The sequence below is a fragment of the Pseudopipra pipra genome, chromosome 15, assembly GCF_036250125.1.
Source record: "Pseudopipra pipra isolate bDixPip1 chromosome 15, bDixPip1.hap1, whole genome shotgun sequence".
Classification (NCBI taxonomy): domain Eukaryota; kingdom Metazoa; phylum Chordata; class Aves; order Passeriformes; family Pipridae; genus Pseudopipra; species Pseudopipra pipra.
Genome location: NC_087563.1, coordinates 2,342,764 through 2,366,163, shown reverse-complemented (window position 1 = coordinate 2,366,163; position 23,400 = coordinate 2,342,764). Strand labels below are relative to the sequence as shown.

Genomic DNA, 23,400 nt, shown 5'->3' with positions numbered 1-23,400 from the left:
GATGCCCTTGGACCGGTTCTGGACGTTTTCACACCTCTCTCTTGGACTGTGAGATCGAAATCTCCTCGTGATCATCCTGCTGCCCCCCTCCTGCTGCACTTTGGGGGTGGCAGAGCTGGCACATCCCGTCTGCCAGTCTGCCTCTAACGGGGGGTGCTGATGGATCCCGGTTGTCCCACCTGGATCTCAGGCACTGGGATTAATCCTCGCTCGCTCTTTAAAGTGTGTTTTATTCATCTGCTGCCTTTAGGACAGCCTCTGGCAGGCCTCCCTCGAGTGGTGCAAACTTTATTGCATCTAACCTCCAGCAGCCTGTAAACTGCAGCACCCAGGGGCAGCTGGAGGTTGATATTCCCTATCGGAAGTGATTATCTGTCTTTTTCCCACTTTCCCACAAGAGCATCTTTCTGCCACCCTAATAACAAACATAAGGCAGAGCAATATTCATCAGGATCTGGGTTTTTTCCCCAAATAACTTGTGTGCCTCCATTCCTAAGCCTCCCCATTATCCCCGTTTTCTCCTTTCACCAGCTGCATTGGTGTTGATACCTCCTGATTTTCAGGAGGAGGTGACTTCTCCCCAACCCTGGCCATCAGGGCAGCAGATCCTTTCCATGCTCAGGTGGGAATGGTGCCAGAAGCATGGCAAGTGGTCCGATTGAGAAATGTTAACCACCTGGGTTGATTCCTTGGCACGTCTTTTGGCTGCACCACAGGAGGATCTGACCAGTGCATATGCTGCCTCTGCCACGTGCCAGCCACAGAATCTCTCCCCGTTTTGCTTCCACTGCAGATTTTCAGCCTGTGACTGAGTCTGTGGGCGTTTGAGGCGTCAATAATGAGCATTTTCAGCTGGGTTTGTGGCACGTCTCCTCACTGCAGAGAAAGGGGCTGGGCAGTTCAGGGGTTCAGGCTCTCCTGCATGGGCTGCTCCTGATCTTTGAGCAATCAGCAGTCAGACGTCCTCGTTTGGTGTCGGATCATTCCTCCCAAGTTTCCTGGCTGTATCCCTGGTCTAATGCTCACAGAACTGCTGCATGTTGGATTTCACGTGGGTTTGGTTCCCTGGGGGCTGGCTGGGGTGTCCAGGGCTGTGTGTCCACCCTCCCTCAGCGGACAGGCAGCTCCCTCTCAGGGCAGCCCAAGAGCACCAGCCCTGGATTTCGTGCCCATCCCCTGGTCCTTCAAACAGCCACCACGAATTCGGGCAGGGGTCTGACCTCTTCCTCCTCGGTGTCTGCACTGTGGCTCAGGCAACCAGCACGTTCCTGCAGTCAGAACAGACTGTAAAAGAGCTGAAATGACATGTGAGTGTGCTCACTTCACTCCCGAGCAGCCCAGGAAAGATCCATGGGAAGAAAACAAAGCATCCGCATGCAAATCCATACTGTCATTTCCTCTCCCAGTTTCCTTGGGGTTTGGCTTGACTCTCTTCCAAGGGCTCTTCCTTCTGCCTGTTCTGCTTCTCTCCGAGTGGTCTGGCTTTCCTTTGTTTCCAGATCCCCTTGTTGAGGGGAGCCCTTTTCATAAACTTGTGATTTCTTTTGTCAGTTAAACACCTACATGACTTCAAAGGCCTGGAGCAGAGCTTTGCTGAGAGGCTGCCGGCCCCCCTGCACGAACAATTTCCCCCCATCCATTGTCCTGCCAGGGAAAGATTATTAAATTGTTGATGGAGCTTAACAATGGTTTTGTTCAAAGGCAGACATGCGTATGCCGGGCTCTTTTCTCCTTGACACAAGAGCTTTAGTAGGGGGAACAATGAAAGGCAGCCACCAAGGAGCGAACACAGAGAGGGCTCATAAAGCCACACCAGTAGTCCCCAGTCCCTGTGCACACGACCTGGTGCTCCTTGCAGTTCACTCCTTGGCTGTGGGTGTGGCTGCCTGGCTGTAGGTGAGGTGAGAGAACTGGCCTCGCTGAAAATGAACTAAAAATAGTTAAAATATTGTGTGTTAATACTTGCTAATGTGATTAGGGCACGAGGAGGATTGAGGAACTAGCAGGTGGTGGGAGGTGATCACCCTTTCCATAGAATCACAGAATCATTAAGGTTGGTAAACCTCTAAGATCATCAAGTCCAACCGTTCCCCAGCACTGCCAAGGCCACCACTAACCCCTGTCCCCAAGTGCCACACCCACATGGCTTGTAAATCCCTCCCAGGTGACTCCACCAGTGCCCTGGGCAGCTGTGCCAGGGCCTGACAACCCTTTCCGTAAAAAACTTTTCCCTGATGTTCAACCTGAACCTTCCCTGGCACAACTTGAGGCCATTTCCTCTCCTCCTGTCCCTTATTCTCTGGGAGCAGAGCCCGACCTCCCCCTGGCTCCCCCCTCCTGTCAGGGAGAAGAGAGGGTCCCCCCTGAGCCTCTTTTTTCCTCCAGGCTGAGCCCCCCCAGCTCCCTCAGCTGCTCCTCAGGAGACTCGTGCTCCTGGTCCCAGGAGCAGGGCAGGCTGGGCAGTGCTGGCACGGGGCTGAACCCACGGCTCCATCCCTCCTGCTCCCAGCGTGCCAAGCACACACACACATCCCCCAGCCAGGCTGTGCCTTTGGAGCAGCCCTGGGAACCTGCAAGGAGGATCATTCCAGAGGCTCTGCAGCCTGGGGCTGCCTGACATTTTGTATTGTACAGACTGACTTTCGATTGCTTATCACTGCAGCTGATTTCCAACACTAAAGCTTCAATTTTCCATGCTGGGTTTCCCTCAGGTTGATTTCTTTTTCTGTTTTTCTTAAGTTTTAGCGGAGCTGTTCCAGCTGGTTTCTGAGAACAAGACATGCTGCCTGAGCCCTGCTAACAAACTGATTATGAGAATTTCTTTTCAAGACCCATTAGCTTAACCATGCTTTGGAAGAGAGGTGTGGAATTTGGCATGGAAGCTCTCAGTATCAGTTGGGGGTTGCTTGCCCCAAAATGACTGAGCCTTTCATTGATTGTACTCCAGCACCATTCCCTGGGGAGCTGTGCCCACACACCCTTGCGTGGCCTTCAAGCAACAGCTTTTCCAGGGTTTATGCATCAGGGGAATCATCAGGGGAACACATTCCCACTGACAGAGAGTAGGTTTAGATTAGATGTTAGGAAAAAATTGTTCCCTGGGAGGGTGGGGAGGCCCTGGCACAGGTTGCCCAGAGAAGCTGTGGCTGCCCCTGGATCCCTGGAAGTGTCCAAGGCCAGGTTGGACGGGGCTTGGAGCAACCTGGGCTAGTGGAAGGTGTCCCTGCCCATGGCAGGAGGGTTGGAACGAGGTGATCTTTCAGGTTCCTTCCAAGCCAAACTGTTCTGTGATTCTATGATCCATGTCCTCCTTTGGAGACCTGGTGCAGGACTTTGCTGCTGTTGCTTGATGGACATCCCTCCTGGTTCTTGATGACCATCCATCCTGTTGCTTGGTGGCATCCCTCCTGGATGTGCCCCTTCCCCAGTACTCTGGGGGTGTCCAATTTTCTTTGGTAACAACAAAGAAAATTCTTTCCTGGTACAGCATGGCATAGGTTGCCCTTTTCCTCTGGGAGGGTCGAGCATGGCTTGCTCTGCCACAGGGGCTTGTAGCTCGCCTGGGCTCTGGTGTCAGGGTGCTCCTGGGGGTGCCTCGCTGGGAGCAGTGATGTGATTGAGCAGCGTGTGCCCAGATGGGCAAGAAGGCCAAGGGCACCTGGTTTGTATCAAAAATAGTGTGATCAGCAAGACCAGGGCAGGGACTGTCCCTGTGCCTCCAGGGACTGTCCCTCCAGGGCTGTGCCCAGTTCTGGGCCCTCATGGAAGAGAGACATTGAGGGGCTGGAGCGTGTGCAGGGAAGGGAACGGAGCTGGGGAAGGGGCTGGAGCAGCAGGAGGGGCTGAGGGAGCTGGGGGGGCTCAGCCTGGAGCAAAGGAGGCTCAGGGGGGACCTTCTGGCTCTGCAACTCCCTGACAGGAGGGGGGAGCCGGGGGGGGTCGGGCTCTGCTGCCAGGGAACAAGGGACAGGAGGAGAGGGAACGGCCTCCAGCTGTGCCAGGGGAGGGTCAGGTTGGACATCAGGAGGAATTTCTGCCTGGAAGGGTGGTCAGGCACTGGAAGGGGCTGCCCAGGGAGGTGGTGGAGTCCCTGGAGGTGTTCAAGGAATGGGATGTGGCACTGAGTGCTCTGGGCTGGGGGACAAGGTGGGGATTGGTCAGTGGCTGAACTCAGTGACCTTGGAGGTCTTTTCGAACCTCAATGATTCTGTGAATTTTTGGTTCTGTGGGAAACCTGCCTTGGGGCAGGTGGGGGGTCCAGGATCCTGTTTCTGCTGGGAGATGGAGCCAGCCTTTAGTGCCTCCCAGCCGAGGCAGCTTCCTTGGCTCAATCCCAGGCTGGCACTGTGGAATTCCACCTGGAGCACAGAGGACTCCGTGTCCCCCCCAGCACCAGGGCTGGCAGCCTGGGGTCCCTCTGGCCTCCCAGTCCCTGGGCTGCCAACACAGAGGGACACTTTCTTTGTCTTCTTCTCCCTTTTATTGTCCTTCCTGCGGCCTGTTCTCTGCCCTTCTGCTTCTTCCCTGGCGAGCTGGCAGAGGCTGCCTCAAGCTCCAGTGCCCTCCGTGATTAGCTGCTGCCAGGAAGGGAAGCACGACTGCAGCTTTAATTAAATGATAAGGGCAGAGCCCCGGAAGTGGGGAGATAAGTGCAGTGGTGTCTGCCACCACACTTGCCCAGGCTCTTTCTAATTAGCTTTGAGAAGCTCTGGAGAGGAGGATTAACCCTTGGAGGGAGGCTGGGTGGAGCGGTGGGCTGCAGCACATGGAGGGTGCTGTGCCATCCCAAGGGATGGGGGGCTGCAGTTCCCCTGGAAGCGTGTGTGGGATGTGGGCTGGAGGGGATCCCTCTGTGTGCTCCCCCGAGCCCCGGATCCTGAGCAGGGGGGAGAAGTCAGGGAGGATCAGACCCAGCCTTTCACAGGCTCGGGCACAAGGCAGAGCTCAAGGATTAGGTGCCCAGGTTCCTTTTGTAAGAAGCATTTTCTGCTCTAACACACCCCATGGGTGTGGGGTGAGTGTCCCCAGCCCCGGGAGCAGGGACAGGAGTGCAGGGCACAATCCTGCCATGGGTCACATCTCCAGTCCCCTCTGGAACCACGGTGTGTCTCAGTGATGCTCTGAGAGGGGGGGACTTGGGGAGATGGGATAAGAGGAGCACTGTATGTCACCAACCCATAATGACATGGACCAGGAGCTCTCCAGGACCTGGTACCACAGGGTGGCACAACCTGCCCCTCACCCAGATGCAGCTGGAGAGTCTGGAGGGCTGGAGGAGGGCACCTCGACTGTGGCACTGTGTCACTGGGTCAGGGGGTGGCCAGAGCTCTCAGTGGCACAGGTGACAGTCTCCCCAGTGGCCTCTTCTGGCCACCCCCTTCCCATCAGCTGGCAGCACACTGGCACCCTGAGCATGCCAGGGAGCCCTGGGACGGGCATTCCTGTGTCCCCAGGGAGCCTCTGGCTGGAGAGCAGGACAGGTCACCCCCCCAGAGCCAGGCTGGGACCCCCACCGGGAGGAATCCTGTGCACTGGAGGCATCCATCAGCAAAGGCAAGGTGGGGATGGGGAAGGAGCAATTGTGGAGGTATTTGGGCAGCAGGAATGCGCATACAAGGCATGCATGAGCTGGCAGCCCCCGGGGAGAGCAGGTGCTGCTGCTCCCCCATGGCATTTACATAACCATCATTAGCTCCTGTGAGAGAGGCTCCAAAGCCCTCTGTGTGCTCCCACCTGTCCCTTTTCCACGGGCAGGGCTGGAAGAAGGGCAGCTCCACCGACTCCTTGTCAGGACCTTTGTGTGCTCCTAAAGGTCCCACAGGAGTTGTCGCTCGCTGGGGGTGGATGTTGCAGCAGCAAACAGTGAGGAGGGGAGATGGTTTGGTTCCTGCACACTTTGGTTCACAGGTCTCCTCGACCTTTCTGGTGGCTATTTGTGCAATGTCTGTTGTCGGTCATGATTGACCAGAGAGTTTGGATATAAGGATTTCATTTTGGAGCTGGGTTTCTTCGTTTTATTTGTCAGTGAAGAGGATTGCCCAGCAATGCTTATCACCCGGTTTCAGTTGCTGGAAGTTTTAACTGCAAGGACCCAATTTTTCACAGTGGACATGTGCCACATACCAAATATTTTGAAAGGTGCCAGTGAAACCCGCCCAGGTATTTCACTTCCAAAAGGAGGTAGGAAAGGAAATTGCCAGTTTTTCCTCATTAGGAAAACAACCCCCCTAACCTCCAGCCCCTTCTTTAGAGGAGCAATTTTCTGTGATCTCTTGACCCTTTCTTTGTACCTTCCCCAATTTCTGCAGCCTCTGGGGCAGAGTCTCACTGAGAAAGCATCTTCTTCCTGAAAAGCCTGTTATATCTCCAGGTGGTTCTGTCCTCTCTGTGGGAGGCACAAAGTGTGGGAGGCACAAAGGGACCCCAGGAAAGTATTTCCCCCCAGAGTGTAACTCTGGTCTGCCTCATGAAGCAGGCTTCCATGAAGTGAATTAAGACTGCATGGACAATCCTAATTTTGGCATTTCCTAACCTTTGAACCCTGTAATCCTATTAAGGTACTTCTTAACATAATTATTCAGTAGTTTAATGTAATAATTCTGCTTTTTATAGTCCAGTGAAGGTTGAAGCCCCACTGTGCCAGGGTAGAAGATCATGTAAGTGGCACCACAAGCACAAAATCTGTTATAGGAGGATTGAATTTGTTTTGCTGGGTATCACAGGGATTGCAGTGAAGCTGGAGGGCAGGTGGGGATTTTGGGAGCTCTGTGGGTACCGCAGTGTGTTGCTGAGCCCTGTGAGCCCTTCCTGATCCCTGCAGGAACACGGTCAGTGTCCAGAAACATCCATCTGAGAGCTCTGCCTCCCGTTGCTGTGGCGATGTGGCCGCTGTCACACAGCTGCCCGTGGTGTAACTGCAGCAGGGAGGTGGTTCCTGACGCTCCAGCCCCGGCAAACACGGGAAGAACACGTCCCCTGGGAGCCCGGGCTCGGGCCCTCGCTGCCGACAGAGCGCTCCAGCACTACCTGTGCCGGTGCTGCTGAGGCTGGTGGGTGCATCTATCCACATTCATTACGTGCTGGTTCTGCTGGGATACCCTTGGCAGGAGCTGGGAAGTCGTTTGCCGCGGAGCTGCAGCTCGTGTGAGTGTTGTAATACACTCCAGAGGCCACGGCTTGATCCGTGTGCGCATCTGGGGGCTGACAGGCCATTAACTCCGGAGCCAGCTGTCTCTGCCGGTACAGCTATTGTTCAGCAAGAGGGGAGAGATGCTCGGTGCTGTAGGGTCTGGGGGAGATGGCTCTGTGTGTTATATCTCATGACTTCAGTGCCGAGGAGAGACCCATCTGCGTGCTGGCACCAGCCCGAGGACGCCTCAGTATTTATTGGAAGAGCGGGTGTTGCTCGTTATTGCCCCGAGAGCTGTAGGTGTGGCGTGGAGCTGCAGTCACCACCTTTCTGGGCAGTGGCAGGTCGGTCTCTGGTACCAGGAGCCATCTGTCTGCGTGCTGTAGTGACGGTGGTAAGTTTGGAAAGCCATCTGTCTGGGTGTTGTAGTGCTAGAATTGGTCCCCGAAGCCGTCTGTCTGGGTGTTGTAGTGCTAGGAATGGTCCTGCAAACCGTCTGCCTGGCTGGGGGGGATGATGTGAGCTCAGACTGGGAAAAACAGGGGCTGACGTGGACTGCAGGGAGCTCTCTGCCTGTGCTTTCAGCTCCCGACGTTTCTGTGCTCATTGATCTCTGGAGCATTGCTGTGGGAACAGGCAGCGCTCCAGCAGCCTCCCCCAGGGCCTGGAAAGTGGGATTGGTGTCGTGCTCCTGCTGCTCCGGAGGTGGAGAGCTCTGGGCACATCCACATGGGAGGTGGGAACCTGGAGGCAGAGATGGGCTGAGGAGCTGTGGGAGGCACTCTGTGTCCAAAGGGTGTCCAGCCGTGTCCTGGGGGCATCAGGGAGGGGATTGTCCCGCTCTGCTCTGCCCTGGACGGCCTCACCTGCAACATTGGGGCAGTCTGGGACACAATGTCAGAAAGATTTAAAGCTGTTAGAGGGGGACACGAGGATGGTGAAGGATCTGGAGGGGCCAGATGAGGAGTGGCTGAGGCCCCTTGGCTTGTTCAGCTGGAGAAGGGTAAGGTGAGACCTCACCGGGGTCTGCAGCTCCTCCCGAGGGGCAGCTCCATCTCTGCTCTGTGTGAGCAGGGACAGCACCCGGGGAAATGGCTGGAGCAGTGTCAAGGCAGGGTCAGGTTGGATATTAGGAGAAGGTTCTTCCCCCAGAGGCTGGTTGGGCACTGCCCAGGCTCCCCAGGGCAGTGGGCACAGCCCCAAGGCTGCCAGAGCTCCAGGACGGTTTGGAAAATGCTCTCAGGACCAGGGTGGGATTGTTGGGGTGTCCTGGGCAGGGTTAAGAGTTGTACTTGAGGACCTTTGGGGTCCCTTCCAACTCAGGATACTCTATGATTCCCTGCTGGGATAACACACTGACTGTGCCCAGATCATGTGGGGACCCTGAGGGAGGTGCCTGAGCTTTGCAAAGGAGGTCACGGCCCCACAGCCCCCTCCAGCACAGCCTCCCTCTCCCGAGAGCACTCGGAAGGGGAAGATGTGTTGGGAAGGAGCCACTGGGCTCCTGTTCCCCAGAGGAAGCTGAGCCACGTGGGGATGGGCTGGTGAGCATCTCCTGGTGCCAGGGTCGAGGGGGCTCCTCCAGGCTACTGGGTCTGGCACAGAGAGGGCTAAATAAAGGGGTGGGATAATGCAGGACATTTATTCCAGCAGTGTTGGGATGCACAGGCATGAAGGACAGAATGGGATAGGATAAGATGGGGTAGGATAGGATAGGATAGAAGGTAGGATAGGATAGGATAGGATAGGATAGGATAGGATAGGATAGGATAGGATAGGATAAAATGTAGGATAGGGTAGGATAGGGTAGGATAGGGTAGGATAGGATAGGATAGGGTAGGATAGGATAGGATAGGATAGGATAGGATAGGATAGGATAGGATAGGATAAAATGTAGGATAGGGTAGGATAGGGTAGGATAGGGTAGGATAGGGTAGGATAGGGTAGGATAGGATAGGGTAGGATAGGATAGGATAGGATAGGATAGGATAGGATAGGATAGGATAGGATAGGATAGGATAGGATAGGATAGGATAGGATAGGATAGGATAGGATAGGATAGGGTAGGGTAGGGTAGGATAGCAATGGGGCTGCTGGTGTAAGGAAATGGGATGTTGGTACACACTATCCAGCATTGAGGTGTAGCGAGGAGGGAGCAGAGCAGCAGCAGTGGTGCCTGGAGGAAGAGGAGGGAGCAGAGCAGCAGCAGTGGTGCCTGGAGGAAGAGGAGGGAGCAGAGCAGCAGCAGTGGTGCCTGGAGGAAGAGGAGGGAGCAGAGCAGCAGCAGTGGTGCCTGGGGAAGCAGCTCGGCAGGGGAGTGGTATCTGGAGGGAGCAGCGCTGTAAAACATGGCACCTGGAGGAAATGGCACTGGAGCAGCAGCGCCTGCGGGGCACACAGCAGCGGGGGGAGGCAATACCTGGAGGGAGCAGCAGCTCAGAACGTGGCACCTGGAGCAGGTGGCACCGTGGGGGAGCAGCACCTGTAGGCAGCAGCGCCGGGGGGGAACGGCGCTTCCCGGGAATGCGCCACGGGGGGAACGGCGCCCGTGGGGAGCGGCACCGCGGGAGAGGGGCACCTCGGGTGGGCACGGAGGGGGGGACAGCACCCGTGGGGACACCTGTGGGGAGTGGCGCCGCGGGGGAGTGGCACCTGTAGGGAATGTTGGCACCGGAGAGCGGGATCTGTCGGCAGTGGGGCCCGTGGGGAGCGGCGCTCCGGGGAGCCCGGGGGGAGCGATGGCACGGGAGAACAGGGGGTAGGGACACGGGAAGGGGAGCAGGGAATGGTGCCCACTCCCAGGAGCTGTGCTGTGGGAAGGGAGTTGCTGGAAAGGGCGGCATCAGGGAGGCTGCTCCCATGGCACAGGGAGGGAGAACAGTGCTGGGGTGGGATGTCGGGGGAGGCACCACCATAGGGGATGGCCCAGGGTGGTCTGCAGAGCCCTGAGGGCTCCAAGAGGGAGAAGGGGTGTTTCCAGGTGTCCACAGCAGGACAATGAGGTGGCAAAGCTGCCTCTACTGGAAACACTGCATCCTTCCCTGGCTGAGAGACAGACCTTTGAAAGGGACCCCTTGGACATTTGAAAGGGACACCTTGCACCTCAGTTTGTGCTCTGGGCCACCCTCCATCCCTCTACCTGCCTGGGTAGCAGAGGTACAGGGCTTTTGGGCTCTGCTTTTGGGGTAGCTGGTTAAAATTAGTGGCTGATGTTCTCCCCAGGTAGGGAAGGTGAGACTTTCTGATCTAACGCTTTGGGAAAACATCCTGCTTTGCCTCTGAGCTGCTCTCCCCACACTCATATCCCCCATTTCTCCATGCCACCAAACCTCTCCAGTCCCTCCTAGCATGCTGTGCTTCCCTCCTCCTCCTCTCTCCAGGCTTCTCTGTGTCCTCTGTCTTGCTCTGCTCTGTCACAGCCCCACTGCCTCCCCTCCCAGAGCTGCTCCACCACATTCCCTCACCTGCAAGGTCTGGCCTCCTGTGCTGCATCAATCCTGCTCCCCTGGACAGTGCTGATGTCTGAAGACAAGGGAGAACCAAACCAGGCTGTGGATGGTTGCAGATGGTGGCATAAAAACTGTGCTTGGGGCTGGCTCTCAGCCTCTGCTTGAAGCCACCTGGCTTGGAGTGGGCAAGGGAACCTCTGCAGGGCTCCTGCAGGAGAGGGAAGTGCCTGCTTTTGTCTCATCCCTCACAGTGCTCCAGAGCACTGCTGCAATCCCCCACGAAGAGCAATAATGTCACCAGAGGAGCCCTTGCAAACGGCTGCAACAGGATGTGTTCCTGCCCTGGGTGGGGATAGAGAGAGAGCAATAATTAGCAGCAGCACCAATATGTGCCTCTTCCCGGAGGAACCAGCCTGGCACGGTCTCCTTCACAAAGAGCAGAGGTGCCCTGGATGGCAGGAGGTGGGAACAGCCATGAGAGCAGTGCCACGGCTCCAGAGAGCCTCCCCTCCTCCAGCCAGGGAGAGAGGGCCCCGGGCGCATCCTGGTGTAAAACCCCAGCCGTGCCCCCTTTTCATCTGCAGAAATCAAGGGTATCCCACTTTTCCTACCCTGGATTCATCCCTAAGCAATGTGCTGAGGAGAGCTCCGGAGGCACCTGACAATGGGATGGATGCCAGAGCAACGCAAACCTGTAGGAAGGGGGGAGCCAGAAGGCTGTGAGGATGCCCAGCCAATCCCACGGCCCTCCTGGCTGGGCAGTGCAGCCTTCTGACTTGGAATGAGGATAACACAGGATGGGCCAGCCCTGGGAGCCGGCAGAGCTCAGGAAAACACGGAGTCTGCGCAGGCACAGCTGCGCTCTGAGCAGCCAGGATGCTGTGATGCTGGAGAGGGCACGGCCATCCTCTTCATCACCTGGGAACTCTGACAGATTTCAGGGGTCCAGAGGCACAAAACCGCATTTCTGGGGTGGAGAAGGGATCTGAAATCCCGAGTACCCTTTGTAGGGTGATGTGGGCACCTCACCACCCCACAGGGCATCCAAGGTCAGCACTTTGTGGGCAAAATTTCCACCAGAGAAAGATTCCTGCCTGTGTGCGGTGGCACATCAGAGTCTGAAGCACCAGCATATGCTGAGAATTAGGCCATAGGGTCGTGTTTGCCCTAAATCACAGCTATTCAGGAATTACACCCTGCCCCGTTCCCGGGCTCTCAAAGCAGAGCTCATGGCACATAATCCTCCCTCCAGCAGCTCCAGTGCCAACATCCCACTGCAAACGAGGGGACAACGCTGGAAAAAGGCTTTAGTGCCAGCAACAAACAATGAGAAAACCAGAATAAAAGGCCCTGAACACAGCGTTCCTGCTTGATCCTGCCATTTCCAAGCTGCCGCTGGCACGAGGAAATCGCCAGGGCTTTGTGCACTGCAGAGGTGGGTTTGATTTTGGTCCTGCCAGTCCCTTTTGTGGGCTCAGCAAAGCACCTTGTGCCAGAGGAAGAAGGGATGGCACCCATCCACTGCCTGCCCTTGGAGCCCAAGGCATTGCTGGAGGAGGAAATGATGTCCAGTAGGAAAGCTGGTGAGAAAGAGATGGCAACATTTCCTCTCGGACAGAAGTGGAGAATGACATAACGCGACCTCAAAGTGACCAAGATGTTGTGTTGTCCTGAGAGGAAGACCTGGTGGATCATCCTGGGCTCAGGCTCTGTTCTCTGCTTTGACTTGCACAGAGCAGAGATGAAAACCAAGCTGTCGTGCCTCTGGTGTCACCTCTTGCTTTCCAGCTGCAGCCAGGAGAGAGAACCGAGGCAGCTCTGCAGGAAATAGGAACTTGGTCGGTGGCCAGCCCCGAGGATGACCCCACAGACATGCCCTGCCAAACTCTGCTCTCGTGCTGCCCTGTGCCAGTGCCTCGTCCCCTGTGATGCTTTGAGCTCCTGCTTCTGTCCCCGCAGTGTGAGCGTGGCTGTCCCCTGTGCTCCAGGTCGTTGTCCCGCTGGTGGTGTGTCCGTGCGTGTGTGTTGTGGGATGCACGGCCCCTCTGCACGCCTGGACTTGGGGTGCCACGAGCCAGGTGGCTCCAAGCTCTGCCTCAGGGTCACGTGTGAGGCCAGTGGGCTCAGGGAAGGCTTGGGATAAGGCTGGAGAAAGTAGTGAGCGATGAGCAGCGGTGGCCCAACAGCCTGAAGGAGGCTGGAGCAGGGCCGGGAGAGGCCAAGGGACTCCTGAAGGCAGCGGGGACCAGGGGGATTCTCTGGGACTCGGGCTGGCAGAGGGTCAGGGGTCCAGGAGGATCCTGTGGGGGGTGTGGAGGTGGGGGCTGTGCACTGATGTGACCCTCTCGTCCTTTTTCTGCTCCTCATTAGAGTCCCCTGAGCGGAGCAGGCTGTGAAGGGGGTCTGCACTGAGGTATGTCCCCGTGGCTTCTGCCAGGATATCACAGCTTCCGTGGGTGCCAGGGCATGGGATACAGGAGGCGGCTCCCAGCACGGGGGCCAGAGCCCCTGCAGGAACCAGGGGAAACATCTGGGGTGCCTCAGCCCCCAGAGGAGCTGAGAATTTGGGATGCAGTCACTGGGGGCTGTTTTAGGGCAAGATATGCTCACACTCTGGTTTGCTGCTAACTTTGCCCCTTCTTCCATTCCCCTGTCACTTGTAACCCTTGTCAAGCATTCCCAGCATTGTGTGGAGCCTTCTCCTGCAGAGTCCTTCCCTGAATCCCGGGGTTGCCTGTGTGTGAAAGCTGTGCCAGGGTGACATGGGGACATCTGTGTCTGAGGGTCCCAAACTGGAGGCAGGAGGAAGTGTTGACAAGGGCAGAACTCCCAGCATGGTGCTCTGGTTTCCTTCTTCCCAGGGCTGAGGCAGTGCCACTGGGTCTGTCTTTTTTTTAGGAGAAGGGAACTGTGTGTACCAGTGTGTGTCTGGTGGGAAGGGGGATGCCCTGTGTGCCTCAGGTCCCAGAGCTCCTCGGCAGCTCCCTCTGTCAGTCTTTATCAGTGAGGTAGTGAACTCCTGGGTGGAGAGATGGACAGGACTTCTGGGAACCACAAGGGACATCTGCAAGTCTCAAGGTCACAAAGAGTCCCCCCCTTTCACTCCAGCATCAGCACCAGGCTTGATGTGCCCACAGGTGCTTGTGGTAGCAGGCAGTGATGGGTCCCAGGCAGCAGCAGGGCACTGTGTTGTGTCCCAAACCGGGAGAGAAGTCAAGGAATGGCTTCTGTCTGGGATGGCTCTTGGAGGGACACACTTCTGGATGGAAATGCCAAGCTTTGGCTTCTGAAAACTTGTGACAGGTACTCCTTGTGTCAGGGACACATGGCCAAGGCTCGAGAAGACCTTGCAGTGCCTGGGGTAGGGGGTGGCTGGTATGGGAGGACACCACACCATGAACTGGTGTAACTGGTGGTCAGTGTCCTGCGTGTGCCAGGAGCAGGGAGCTGCTGGTGCCCTCACATACCAGGCTCCCCCAGGGGCAGGTGTTTGGTGCACAGAGAGGCTTGGGGACAGGGTCTCACAGCAGGTCCAGCCTCTCTGGGGCTGGACATGGGTTTGCCCACGTGTGCTTTGCTGCGCTCAGGGATTTCAGACTCTGCAAGAGACCAGAAAATGCCTGAGGACTTCTGGCTGGGCTTGTGGCTCCTGCTGATGGGTGCCTGGGGAGGCTGGCAGGTGGCCTGCCATGACTGATGTGAGCAGGGCAGGGCTGCCCAAGGATCCTGCTCAGGAAACACGGTTGTGCCTCAGGGTGGTGAAGAGCTGGGCTGTGTTTAGGGCAGTTCTGTCTCTGCACAGTGAAGCCATCGGTGGTGCCCAAAGGTGCCAGACCAAGGGAGTTCCTGGAGCCTTGCAGGTCCAGGTGGTGCCCACAGCTGTGGGATTACAGGTCTGGGGGCAGCGTGTCCCCTGCTGTGCAAATGCAGGCTGTGGAGCACCTCCTGTGCCATCCTTGTCTCCCAGGGGGTGGGCTTGGTGAGCTCTGCCCAGCGCTCTGCCCCCCACTTCTCTACATGGACCTGCTGCAGGGCGGTCCTTTGTCCAGGGGGAGCTGGAGCTGTGACCTTGGATGGGAGCCTTGGGTTCCCCTCCCAGCTCTGCTTCACTCCCGGGGTGTCCATGGGTCCAGCTCCGTGGGTGTCTGTGGGTCCAGCCATTCCCTCCCACCGCTGGAGGGTGAGGGCAGGACGGAGACCCCCAGTCTCTGCTGCTCATCCCCGTGCCCCGGCCCGGCCCCCCGGGTGTGTAACGCTGCTCTCCCTTCCCTCCCCGCAGATCTCCGGCCCCTGCCCGATGTAGCCATGACTGGGACCTGCACCCGGGAATGCACGGAGTTCGGCCACTCCGACACCTGCTGGATGCCCGGCCAGTCCTCCCCCAGCCGCAGGCCCAAGAACGCCCTCAAACTCTCCACTTTTGTGCCTTACCAAGACAGAGGGAGTCAAGAGCAAGTCGGGAATGGCAGCCCCAGACTCTCAGAAGAGCGCAGCACCAAAATGGCCAACCTCCGCCTGCTCCCCACGTACAGTGCCTTCTCCAATAGTAGCCATGAGCCCTGCAAGGACTCTCCCATGGAGGAAATTCCTCTCACCCAGACCTCGGACTTCCAGCCAGCCACCACCCCCTCGGCGCAGACCACCAAGAGGGAGATCTACCTGTGAGGCTGGGCGTGAGGGGCAGGGAGCAGCCGCGCTTCTGAGGCCAGTGCCCAGAGGAACGTTTTAAACCTTCGATGCTTTACGGCTCCGGCCGGTCCTCCAGGCAGTGGGCTCTGCGGAGAGCAGGGCGGGGCGAGGCAGGGATGCGAGGAGCGCCTTTTCAACCCGCTGTTTCCCGGGGCTGGGGGTGGGTGGGAAGGCTGAAAAGCATCCGAAACCCGATTCCCGAGCACTTGCGGGTGCATGTCTCCGAACTGCTGCGTCGCCGGGGAGGGCTGGGCAGGCTCCTGGTGCGGAGGGCACGGCTGGGGAGAAGGGCTTACGTACCAAAGGTCCGCGCAGAGCTGGTGGAGTTCCTGGGGCATAGGACGAGGGGTGTCCCCGCACACGGGGAGCGAGCTGCCTGTCTCTTTGCTGTAGACTCCTGTAAATACTTAGGAATGACATTCAAGTCCTGCCTGATCGAAACTTTTTATTGTCCTTGAAACAAAAAAAAAGACGTTTAAACAAAAACAAACAAACAAAACACACATAAAAAAAAGAGGAAAAACAAAACAAAAACAAACAAAAAAAAAAAGAAAAGGAAAAAGAAAAACAAACCACAGGGAGCAAGTTCCAGCTTGGAATGGTTTGCTGCGTGGAAGAGCCCCTGGGAGCGCAGCGTCCGGCCCGCACTCATGTTCTATATTGTAAATAGAGATGTGACCAGTCCCTGAAACAACAGCTGGGGAGCTGGAGGAGAGGGGCAGCATCCCTGCTGGACTGTAGGGACTTTGCTATTTTTCAGCCTGGATCTCTTTCTGAACGTTGTCACTGTGCCCACAAGCTGCAGGGTCCTTAGGGACTGCCCGGTGCCATAGGTGGGGTCTGCTTTTGGGGGGCGGGGGGTTCCCTGGTGGTGGCCGGGCGCCTGGCGGGTGGAGGAGGGATGGGGAAGCCCCCAGTGAAGGGACCGGCTGGGTCCGGGGAGGGGATGTCCCAGTGCAGGGACCGGCTGGGTCCGGAGAAGCCCTCAGTCCCACTCTGCTGGCAGGGAGGTCGTCACCGGCTGTGGTGTCTCAGCCCGTCCCCTCGTGCCTCCTCGGGGCAGGGGATGCCCGTGAGGCGGCTGTGCCGTGCCCTGGACCTCCGTCCCACCCGCCTGTAAAGCCACCATTGCCTTTGTGAGGAGGAGCTTTGTCTCAGGGTCACACCGGGGGCCACCGAGCCCCTGCCCACTGGACTCCCGCTGCCCTTAGGCCACGGGGCCACTCTCACGGGGTCCAGCTTTCTCTTCCATTGTCAAAGGTCCACCGGTCTCCCCGGCAGGTCCCCGCTGCCCTGGCATCCTCAGCTCCCTTGCAGGGCACCCAGCCAGGGCAACTCTGCGTGGGCAGCGAGGAGAGGACCCCCTGCCCCTCCAGGGACTCCCCAGAGGGGCCGCCTGGGCACTCTCTCTACTCCCTTGGGAGCTGGGGCACGGTCCTGTGTTTGGGGGCTCCACGTGCCCCCCTGGCGGGAGGGGTCCGGGCGACTCGCGCCTCATTCCCGGGTAGCCCTTCCCGGCCCTCCCCCGCCGGGGCGCGGGGAGGGGCTGTGCTGCACCGTAGTTCTTCCCGTACTCGCGCGTCTTCATCTCTGGCATCTTCCTTAGGGAGCGGGGCCAGCGGTAACTGCGGGATGGTTCCCTCCGTGGTGGCTCATCTTCGGACCACGCGGTCCGTCACCGCGGGGCTCCGCCGGCACAGGGACACCCCCGGGGCTGCGGCTCAGGGACTGCCCTGCCATAGCTGTAGTGCCTGTCGGGGTGCAGCGCGCCGGGGCCCCCCTGCCCAGCCTCCTCCCTCCCTCCAGCATCCTTCTCTGAGCAGCTCCTCTCCCTCCGCGGTGGCAGGACGCGGCCAGCTCGCGGGTGCGGCTCCCGCTGGCCGGAGGGGACACGGTGCGAGCCGAGCCCGGGTGGCAAAGGAAGGGCGGCAGAAGGCGCCTGTTCGCCCCCGTTCCCTCGTGCCCCGGCCCTGCCTTCCCCGGGAGGCACCGTGCCACGCACCGCCCGCGGCCCCGGCACCCGAGGTGCCCCCCGGAGGAGGCAGGACCCTCCTCCCGGCCTCCTGCTGCTCCCGCCCACCGGCCGGGCGTCCCTCCCGTCGGGCGCGATGCTCCCGGTGGACCAGCCCGCCCGTCCGGGCATCCCTGCTCTCCCCTCGCCCGCGGGGGCCCGCGTTCCCCTGGTCTGGCTGCCTGAGCAGGTCCCGCTCCTGAACTTGTTTTTATTGTAGCTCTGTAGTTTCAGGGCCAAACTGGGCAGAATGTGCAATTTGGCCGTGCTGGCCAGGATCTCTGACCCCGCTGCCAACCCGGCTGCTCACGCCTCCCCTGGGCTCAGGCAGTGGCAGTGTCCAGTGCCCCTCGTGGGGACCCCCTGGGACAGCGGTGTGGCCCCATCTGAGGGGTGCTTGTCCAAGACCGACCTTATCCTGGCCCCTCAGCTGCGGGTGGGCTCCCTGCCTCGTGCCCGGGCTCTCCAGAGGGCCCCTGAGGTTGGAAGCCCCGCGGCTGGAGGTGCTGTTCTTGTCTCCTGGAGCACATGGCAATGTCCTCAGTGCGAGCACGGTGCGAGGGGGGAGTGCAGAGGGGGTCCCCGAGGGGTGGGTGTGGGCACGGGTGCCACGGGGAGGGAGGGTTGGGGGGGATGAGTCTCGTGGGGGGTGCACAGAGGGATGGTGGGGCTGGGGGTTTGGAGGGCAGCACAGTGGGGAGAGGGCACGGGGGGCTGGGGGGTGGAGAGGGGCTGGGGGGAGCATGGAGGGGAGGGTGGGTGTGTGGGGAAGAACAGAGAGGGCAGTGGGACTGGGTCCTCAGTGGGGTGCCAGAGGGGTAGGAGGCTCTGTGGGGCGCAGCAGGGATGGGGCCCTGGGGAGGAGAAGGCCCTGGGAGAGGGGGTGCTGGGGATCTGTCCCGGGGTGAAGTTGACAGTGTCACTGGGGATCAGTCCTGGGGGAGGGTGAAGAAGAGGTGCTGTCTGTCGGAAAGAAGCTCATTTGCACAATTATAAGCCAGAAGGATAAAGCCTCTGTGCACGTGGGGAGGGGGAAGCTCCCCACGGGCTCCAGTCTAGACAAGCACAGGGAAGAGGAGGGGGTTGGACACCTCTGAGGAGGGTTCACTGTATCTCACACTGCACTAGGACAAGCCAGGGGTAAAACCAAAGGTGGGAGCCAGGGAGCAGGCGGGCTGCGTGGGAAGGATCTAAGCGACCCCTTTGTAGCTCTTCAGTGTTGGTTCTATTTATACGAGATTTCATTTCCTTGCTTGTGATGCCTTGTTTTTTGTACAGTTTTATGTACATGCAGGTGTAGCTTTTCTAAAGGAGAAATCCTACGGCAGAGTAAAAGTACCCAACTATTTTTCAGATGGTGACCTATGTCTAAGGCGACGCCTCTTGCTAAGGTTGTATTGCTCTCAATGTGTGATGCATTTCCCTGTGCGGGGAAGGCTTTGGGCCTTGGGCTTGGTTTTCCCCGGGCGCTGTGAGCACAATTGATTCCCTTGTAACTCTTTCTGTTCGGAGCAGTGAGCATGACACCGTCGTGATCCCCTTTCCGTTCTCTCTCCTGTTCTGTTTGTTTGCTGAGCTGTCAGATGACCAACTCCATTGTAATTAGCCCTTCCTAAAGCTTTACAATAAAAGTGTGAAAACCCAGCTGCCTGTGCCTGGCTGGTTCTTCCTGTGTCTCATCCTTACATGGAGGCTCTGGAGAGCCTTGGATTTACCTGCCTTCCCCCAGGTGCACAGAGCTCTGGGGTGGCTGCTCTTGTCTCCCCACTCCTGTTTTCCAGTTTAAGGATATTTCTGCACAGATATGAATAAAATAACCCCCCAAAGCAGTTTGCCACAAACCAGTCTCCTTTAAGGCCAGGTTGGATGGGACTTGGACAGCCTGGACTAGTGGAAGGTGTCCCTGCCCATGGCAGGGGGTGGAATGAGATGAGCTTTCACATCCCTTCCACCCCAAGCTATTCTATGATTTAAAACCAAAATGTTTCAATGAAAAGACATCTTCAGTCCCGAGGCTGCCTGCACCTGTCACCAGCTAAGGTAGGAACCATGGGAAGTCACATCAAGTGCTCCAGATTCCCTCCAACCTCCATCGCTGCTCCTTGGAGCCCTGATCCATTTCCCACCGTTTCACCATCTCCTTTACCAAGCATGGCTGATGGTTTTTAGGTACTTTGGACCCTTTGGAAACAGCTGGGCCACTTCAAACTAGAGCACATTTGTGGCTGCTTCCCACCACAGCTGCAGGGAGCTCTCTGAGCCATGGCTGTGGTGTTTCCCTGGTTGCCTTCACACAGGACTAGGCAGGATCAGGAGCTGTACAGGGGGGGTTCTTGGCTCAGAGTAGAGTTGCTGCCCTCGTTAGTGGGTGCTGGGCTCACACACAGCACTGCACCTCTCTCTGCTGAGCTGTGGGCACTGGACTCCTCTGGTTGTGCCACCAGGCAAAGGCAAGACTCACCCCAAGCTTGGAAGACCCCAGCAAGTGTCCCTGGGAAGGAAGGAGGAGTTCCCATATGAAGATGTAGCCCATCCTCCCCTCCTCTATGTAGAGACTCCCTTTCTACCATTGCCTTCTTCCCAGGCTCTCCTCTGGGCCATGAAGAGTGGGACTGATGCCCCCACTCCTGAGGGATCACTGCTCCTGGGTGAGGGGTGGGGGCTCTCAGCTGCCCCTCAGGGCAGGCACACTCCAGCTGGGCAGGGATGTGTCTCCAGGGATCCTGGGGAACTGAGCAGCCTTTGCTGCCTGCTGGTGCCCCATCCCAGGGAAAGAGGACCCACACGTTGAGGATGGTGCCAGGCTCCCACAGAGGGGCAGGTCAGAGCTGTCAGCACCCACCTGCCTTCAGGAGAGACCACCAAATGGTGTCTTCCTAAGCAAAGACACAGTCCCAGGATCTCCCTGTCCCTCCTGAACATTCCTGGCCTTGTGCCATGCCCTACAGTTGCTCCTCATGCTCCCTCCTCCTCCCCATTTATCCCAGGATGTGCCCCCTCTCCATGTCCCCCATCTGTGCCTCTGTCCCCTCTCTGCTGTACCTTTCCCTGCCCATCCCACCCATTCCCTCCTTGCCTCTCCTCTCCTATTCCACTGCTCTCCCCTCACCCCACAGCACATCAAGCCTTCCCGCTCCTCCAGCACAGCCCTGAGCCTCCCATGCAGCCAGCTCAGTGCTGGGCTGGAAACCCTCTGGTTTCCATGGCAGCACACATCAATTACGGGGTGGGAAAGGGCCTCGAGGATGCGGAGAAGGAGGAGGAGGAGGAGGATGCAGCTTGGGGCTTGGACACAGGGGCTTGGACACAAGGGCCTCCCGGGCAGCACTGGCCTTGCGATGGGTTCTGGTGCCCACTGAGCCCTGCAGGTGGATGTGGAAGGGGATCCTCCACCCCAGGATTGTCCCACCTGCCTGGGCTCCATGAGCAGCTGAAATGCAGCGGGGTGACAAGGCCTCGGTGTCCCCACTGAGCCCGCTGAGCCCTGGAGATTTGGGAATCATTCCTAGCTGAAGGTGGAGGGCATGGAAGCTGCTCCTCCTGCCCACCCTTTGGTGGCCTCCCCTGGGGTGGGGACATCTGCAAAGAGGAGTCATGGGCTGAATGGCTGCCCAGTGGGGATGGTGTGTGATGGGAGGGGGGCTGGGCAAGGAACCACTTGTGCATAAGCTTTGTTCTGACCTGGGTTTAACAAGTACCTCTGGTTTAATTGGGTCCTCAGCTTACAGCAGGAACTGGGAATGTGCCAGGCCAGGGACATCCATTTTGATGGAAAATTTAATTCTTGTGTCTCCTGAGGGCCTGACCTTGCAGCCTCAGCTGTCCAGCTGCCTGCACAGCTCTGGCAGATTCATCTTCAGTTCCTGCATGGCAAGGGGGATGAGGTTTGGGATCTCTCCCTGGCTCAAACCAGAAGTGACCAGGTGCAGCAGCACCATCTTCCTCACAGAGGATGACTTTCCTGAGGGTTTTCCCAGCATGACTTTGCTCCATAATAAGCACCATGAAGTTTTAAAACACTGTTGGCAATAACCATAGAATCCCAGAATGGTTTGGGCTGGAAGGCATCTTGAAGATCATCCAGTTCCACCCCCTGCCATGGGCAGGGACACCTTCCACTAGCCCAGGTTGCTCCAAGCCCCATCCAACCTGGCCTTGGACACTTCCAGGGATCCAGGGGCAGGCACAGCTTCTCTGGGCAACCTGTGCCAGGGCCTCCCCACCCTCCCCATCTGTGCTCACGTGTTTCCTTCTCCAAGTTCCTCACTGCCCGAGCAATGGGCATTTCTGCAAACTGGAACCAGGGAACCAGGTGGGAATCTCAGAACTGCCTGATCTGTTTTCACTGAACCTTTAAAGAAATAAAAGGATCCTGAGAAGGCTCCTGGGCCAAGGAGGTTTGGTGGGAGGACAGAGTGAGCCAGCAGAGCTCTGCCCAGAGCTGGCTGGAGTGGTGGCTGAGCAGTGGGATGGCACAGGGATGGTGGCCACAGATGCCCTCCTGGCATGGGAGTAGGGCACTGGGCCACTGCTGTGCCAGCCTTGGAGCTTGGGGTAGGAGTTCCAAGAGAATTTAAAAGCTGACACCACCTCTCCAGGCAGGGGATGTGTTTTATGCCTCGATGCCTTGCAGGCAGCTGTGGACCCCCGAGAGCAGGGCTGGCCACGGAGAGGGCAGTGGGGGGCTTCCATAACCAAATCAGAGCGAGAAACAGAGCCCACCGTGCAGGAGGAGCGGGACCAGGGCACGAGGAGCTGCTCCCTCCTTCCCCGGCTGGCCCCGGGCTGTGGGAGGTGGCTCCGCCGGTCCCTCCCGTGCGCTGCCGTTAATGGGATGAGCGGGAGACGAGCCCGCGGTGGCCACGGAGCCTGGCCCTGCATATGTTGTGGTGGCCTCTGGGGGAGATTGGATGTTGTGCTACAGGAGAAGCCCCTGTAATCACCCCCAGGATGATTGGGATTTGCAAGCAGCTCAGGGGAGGCAGGGGGGGCCCGGCCCCAGGCAGTTTGCTTGGTGTCTCTGCCTGTCTGGCAGTATGATGAAGGGGATTAGGAGATTTAGAGCAAGCCCAGCCCCCTCTCTGGGGGGCTCTCGAGCTGAAACCCCAGCAGAATACACAGCTGGGTTTATTCCCATAGGCAGATTGGTAGAGAGGAGGCCGGGGTGCTGCTCACAGCAGCTAATCTGAGAGCAGGAGCTCTCCCTCCCTCTGCCAGTAGGGCACTGCCATCACCCCAGACAGGCAGAGTCTCTCAGTTTCCCCCAAGCAGCTTTCGCCCCACAGTGCTGCCCCCATCCCCTCCTTGCCCAGTTCCCAGCCCCTCTGCAGTGCCACAAGCCCCCCTTGGCCCGGTGTGACCCTCCAGCACAGCCTGGCATCACGTTGGAACCACAGGAGGAGGCACAGCTGCTTGGACCCTGCTCCTGTCCCCCACCTGCCCCTGGCCTGAGCTGAGCCTGGCCCACACAAAGGCAGACATTCTCTGGCCAAGGGAGGTTTAGTGCAAACAGACCTAATGGGATTAGCAGGAACGGGAGCCACACTCTGCTCTGCTCCAGCAGAGAGGGAAGTGAGCCTGCCCTCCCTCCTGGAGCCCAGCTCTCCCCCACCTGTCCATCAGCCCAGGGTGGGTGCCAATCACCAGGTATCTCAGCACCCACACTGCTCAGGGAAGGCAGCTCTATAAACCTCACTGTCCTGTGCTCCTCCAAATTAACAGCTGCGGTGCATCAGACAGCTCAGCTCCCCCAGCCCACCTCTGCACTCTGAGCTCGTTATGGACACCCAGCTGCTGCTGCAGGACATGGCTGAGTCCCACCTTCACCTGGGAAACAGCCCCAAATTGCAAGGTTACCAACTTGGACTCTGGAGAGAGGAGGTTTTTTCAAAAGGCTTTAAAAAGGTTTGAAATGTGAGGATGGAAACCAAACCCCTCCTCAGTTCTCTCTTTGCAGCAGCTTTGTCACAGCTCCAGTGCTGCAGGGATGCTCTGGAGACCCTGTTTGTCTTTATGGGCAGTGTGGGAAGGGCCAGGAGGACCATCAGGTCCACTGATTAATTAGCTTTGCAAGAACACCGAGGATCCCACCATAAACCACTGTGGTGTTACCATGTAACCAT

General features: G+C 58.1%; 1 protein-coding gene across 3 annotated transcripts in view; it reads left to right on the top strand.

Annotated features, from left to right (window-relative positions):
• PCDH1 (protocadherin 1) overlaps positions 1 to 23,400 on the top strand; it is a 151,329-nt gene that overhangs the window by 39,698 nt on the left and 88,231 nt on the right. The window contains exons 5-6 of one of the 3 annotated variants that reach the window (XM_064671444.1): positions 12,949 to 12,991; positions 14,858 to 14,983. In XM_064671444.1, coding sequence (XP_064527514.1) covers positions 12,949 to 12,974 — 26 coding nt within the window. In that variant the 3' untranslated portion in view covers positions 12,975 to 12,991; positions 14,858 to 14,983. Of the gene's footprint in view, positions 1 to 12,948; positions 12,996 to 14,857; positions 15,709 to 23,400 lie in introns of those variants that run through there. The other 2 variants (XM_064671445.1, XM_064671443.1) reach the window with 2 other exon arrangements.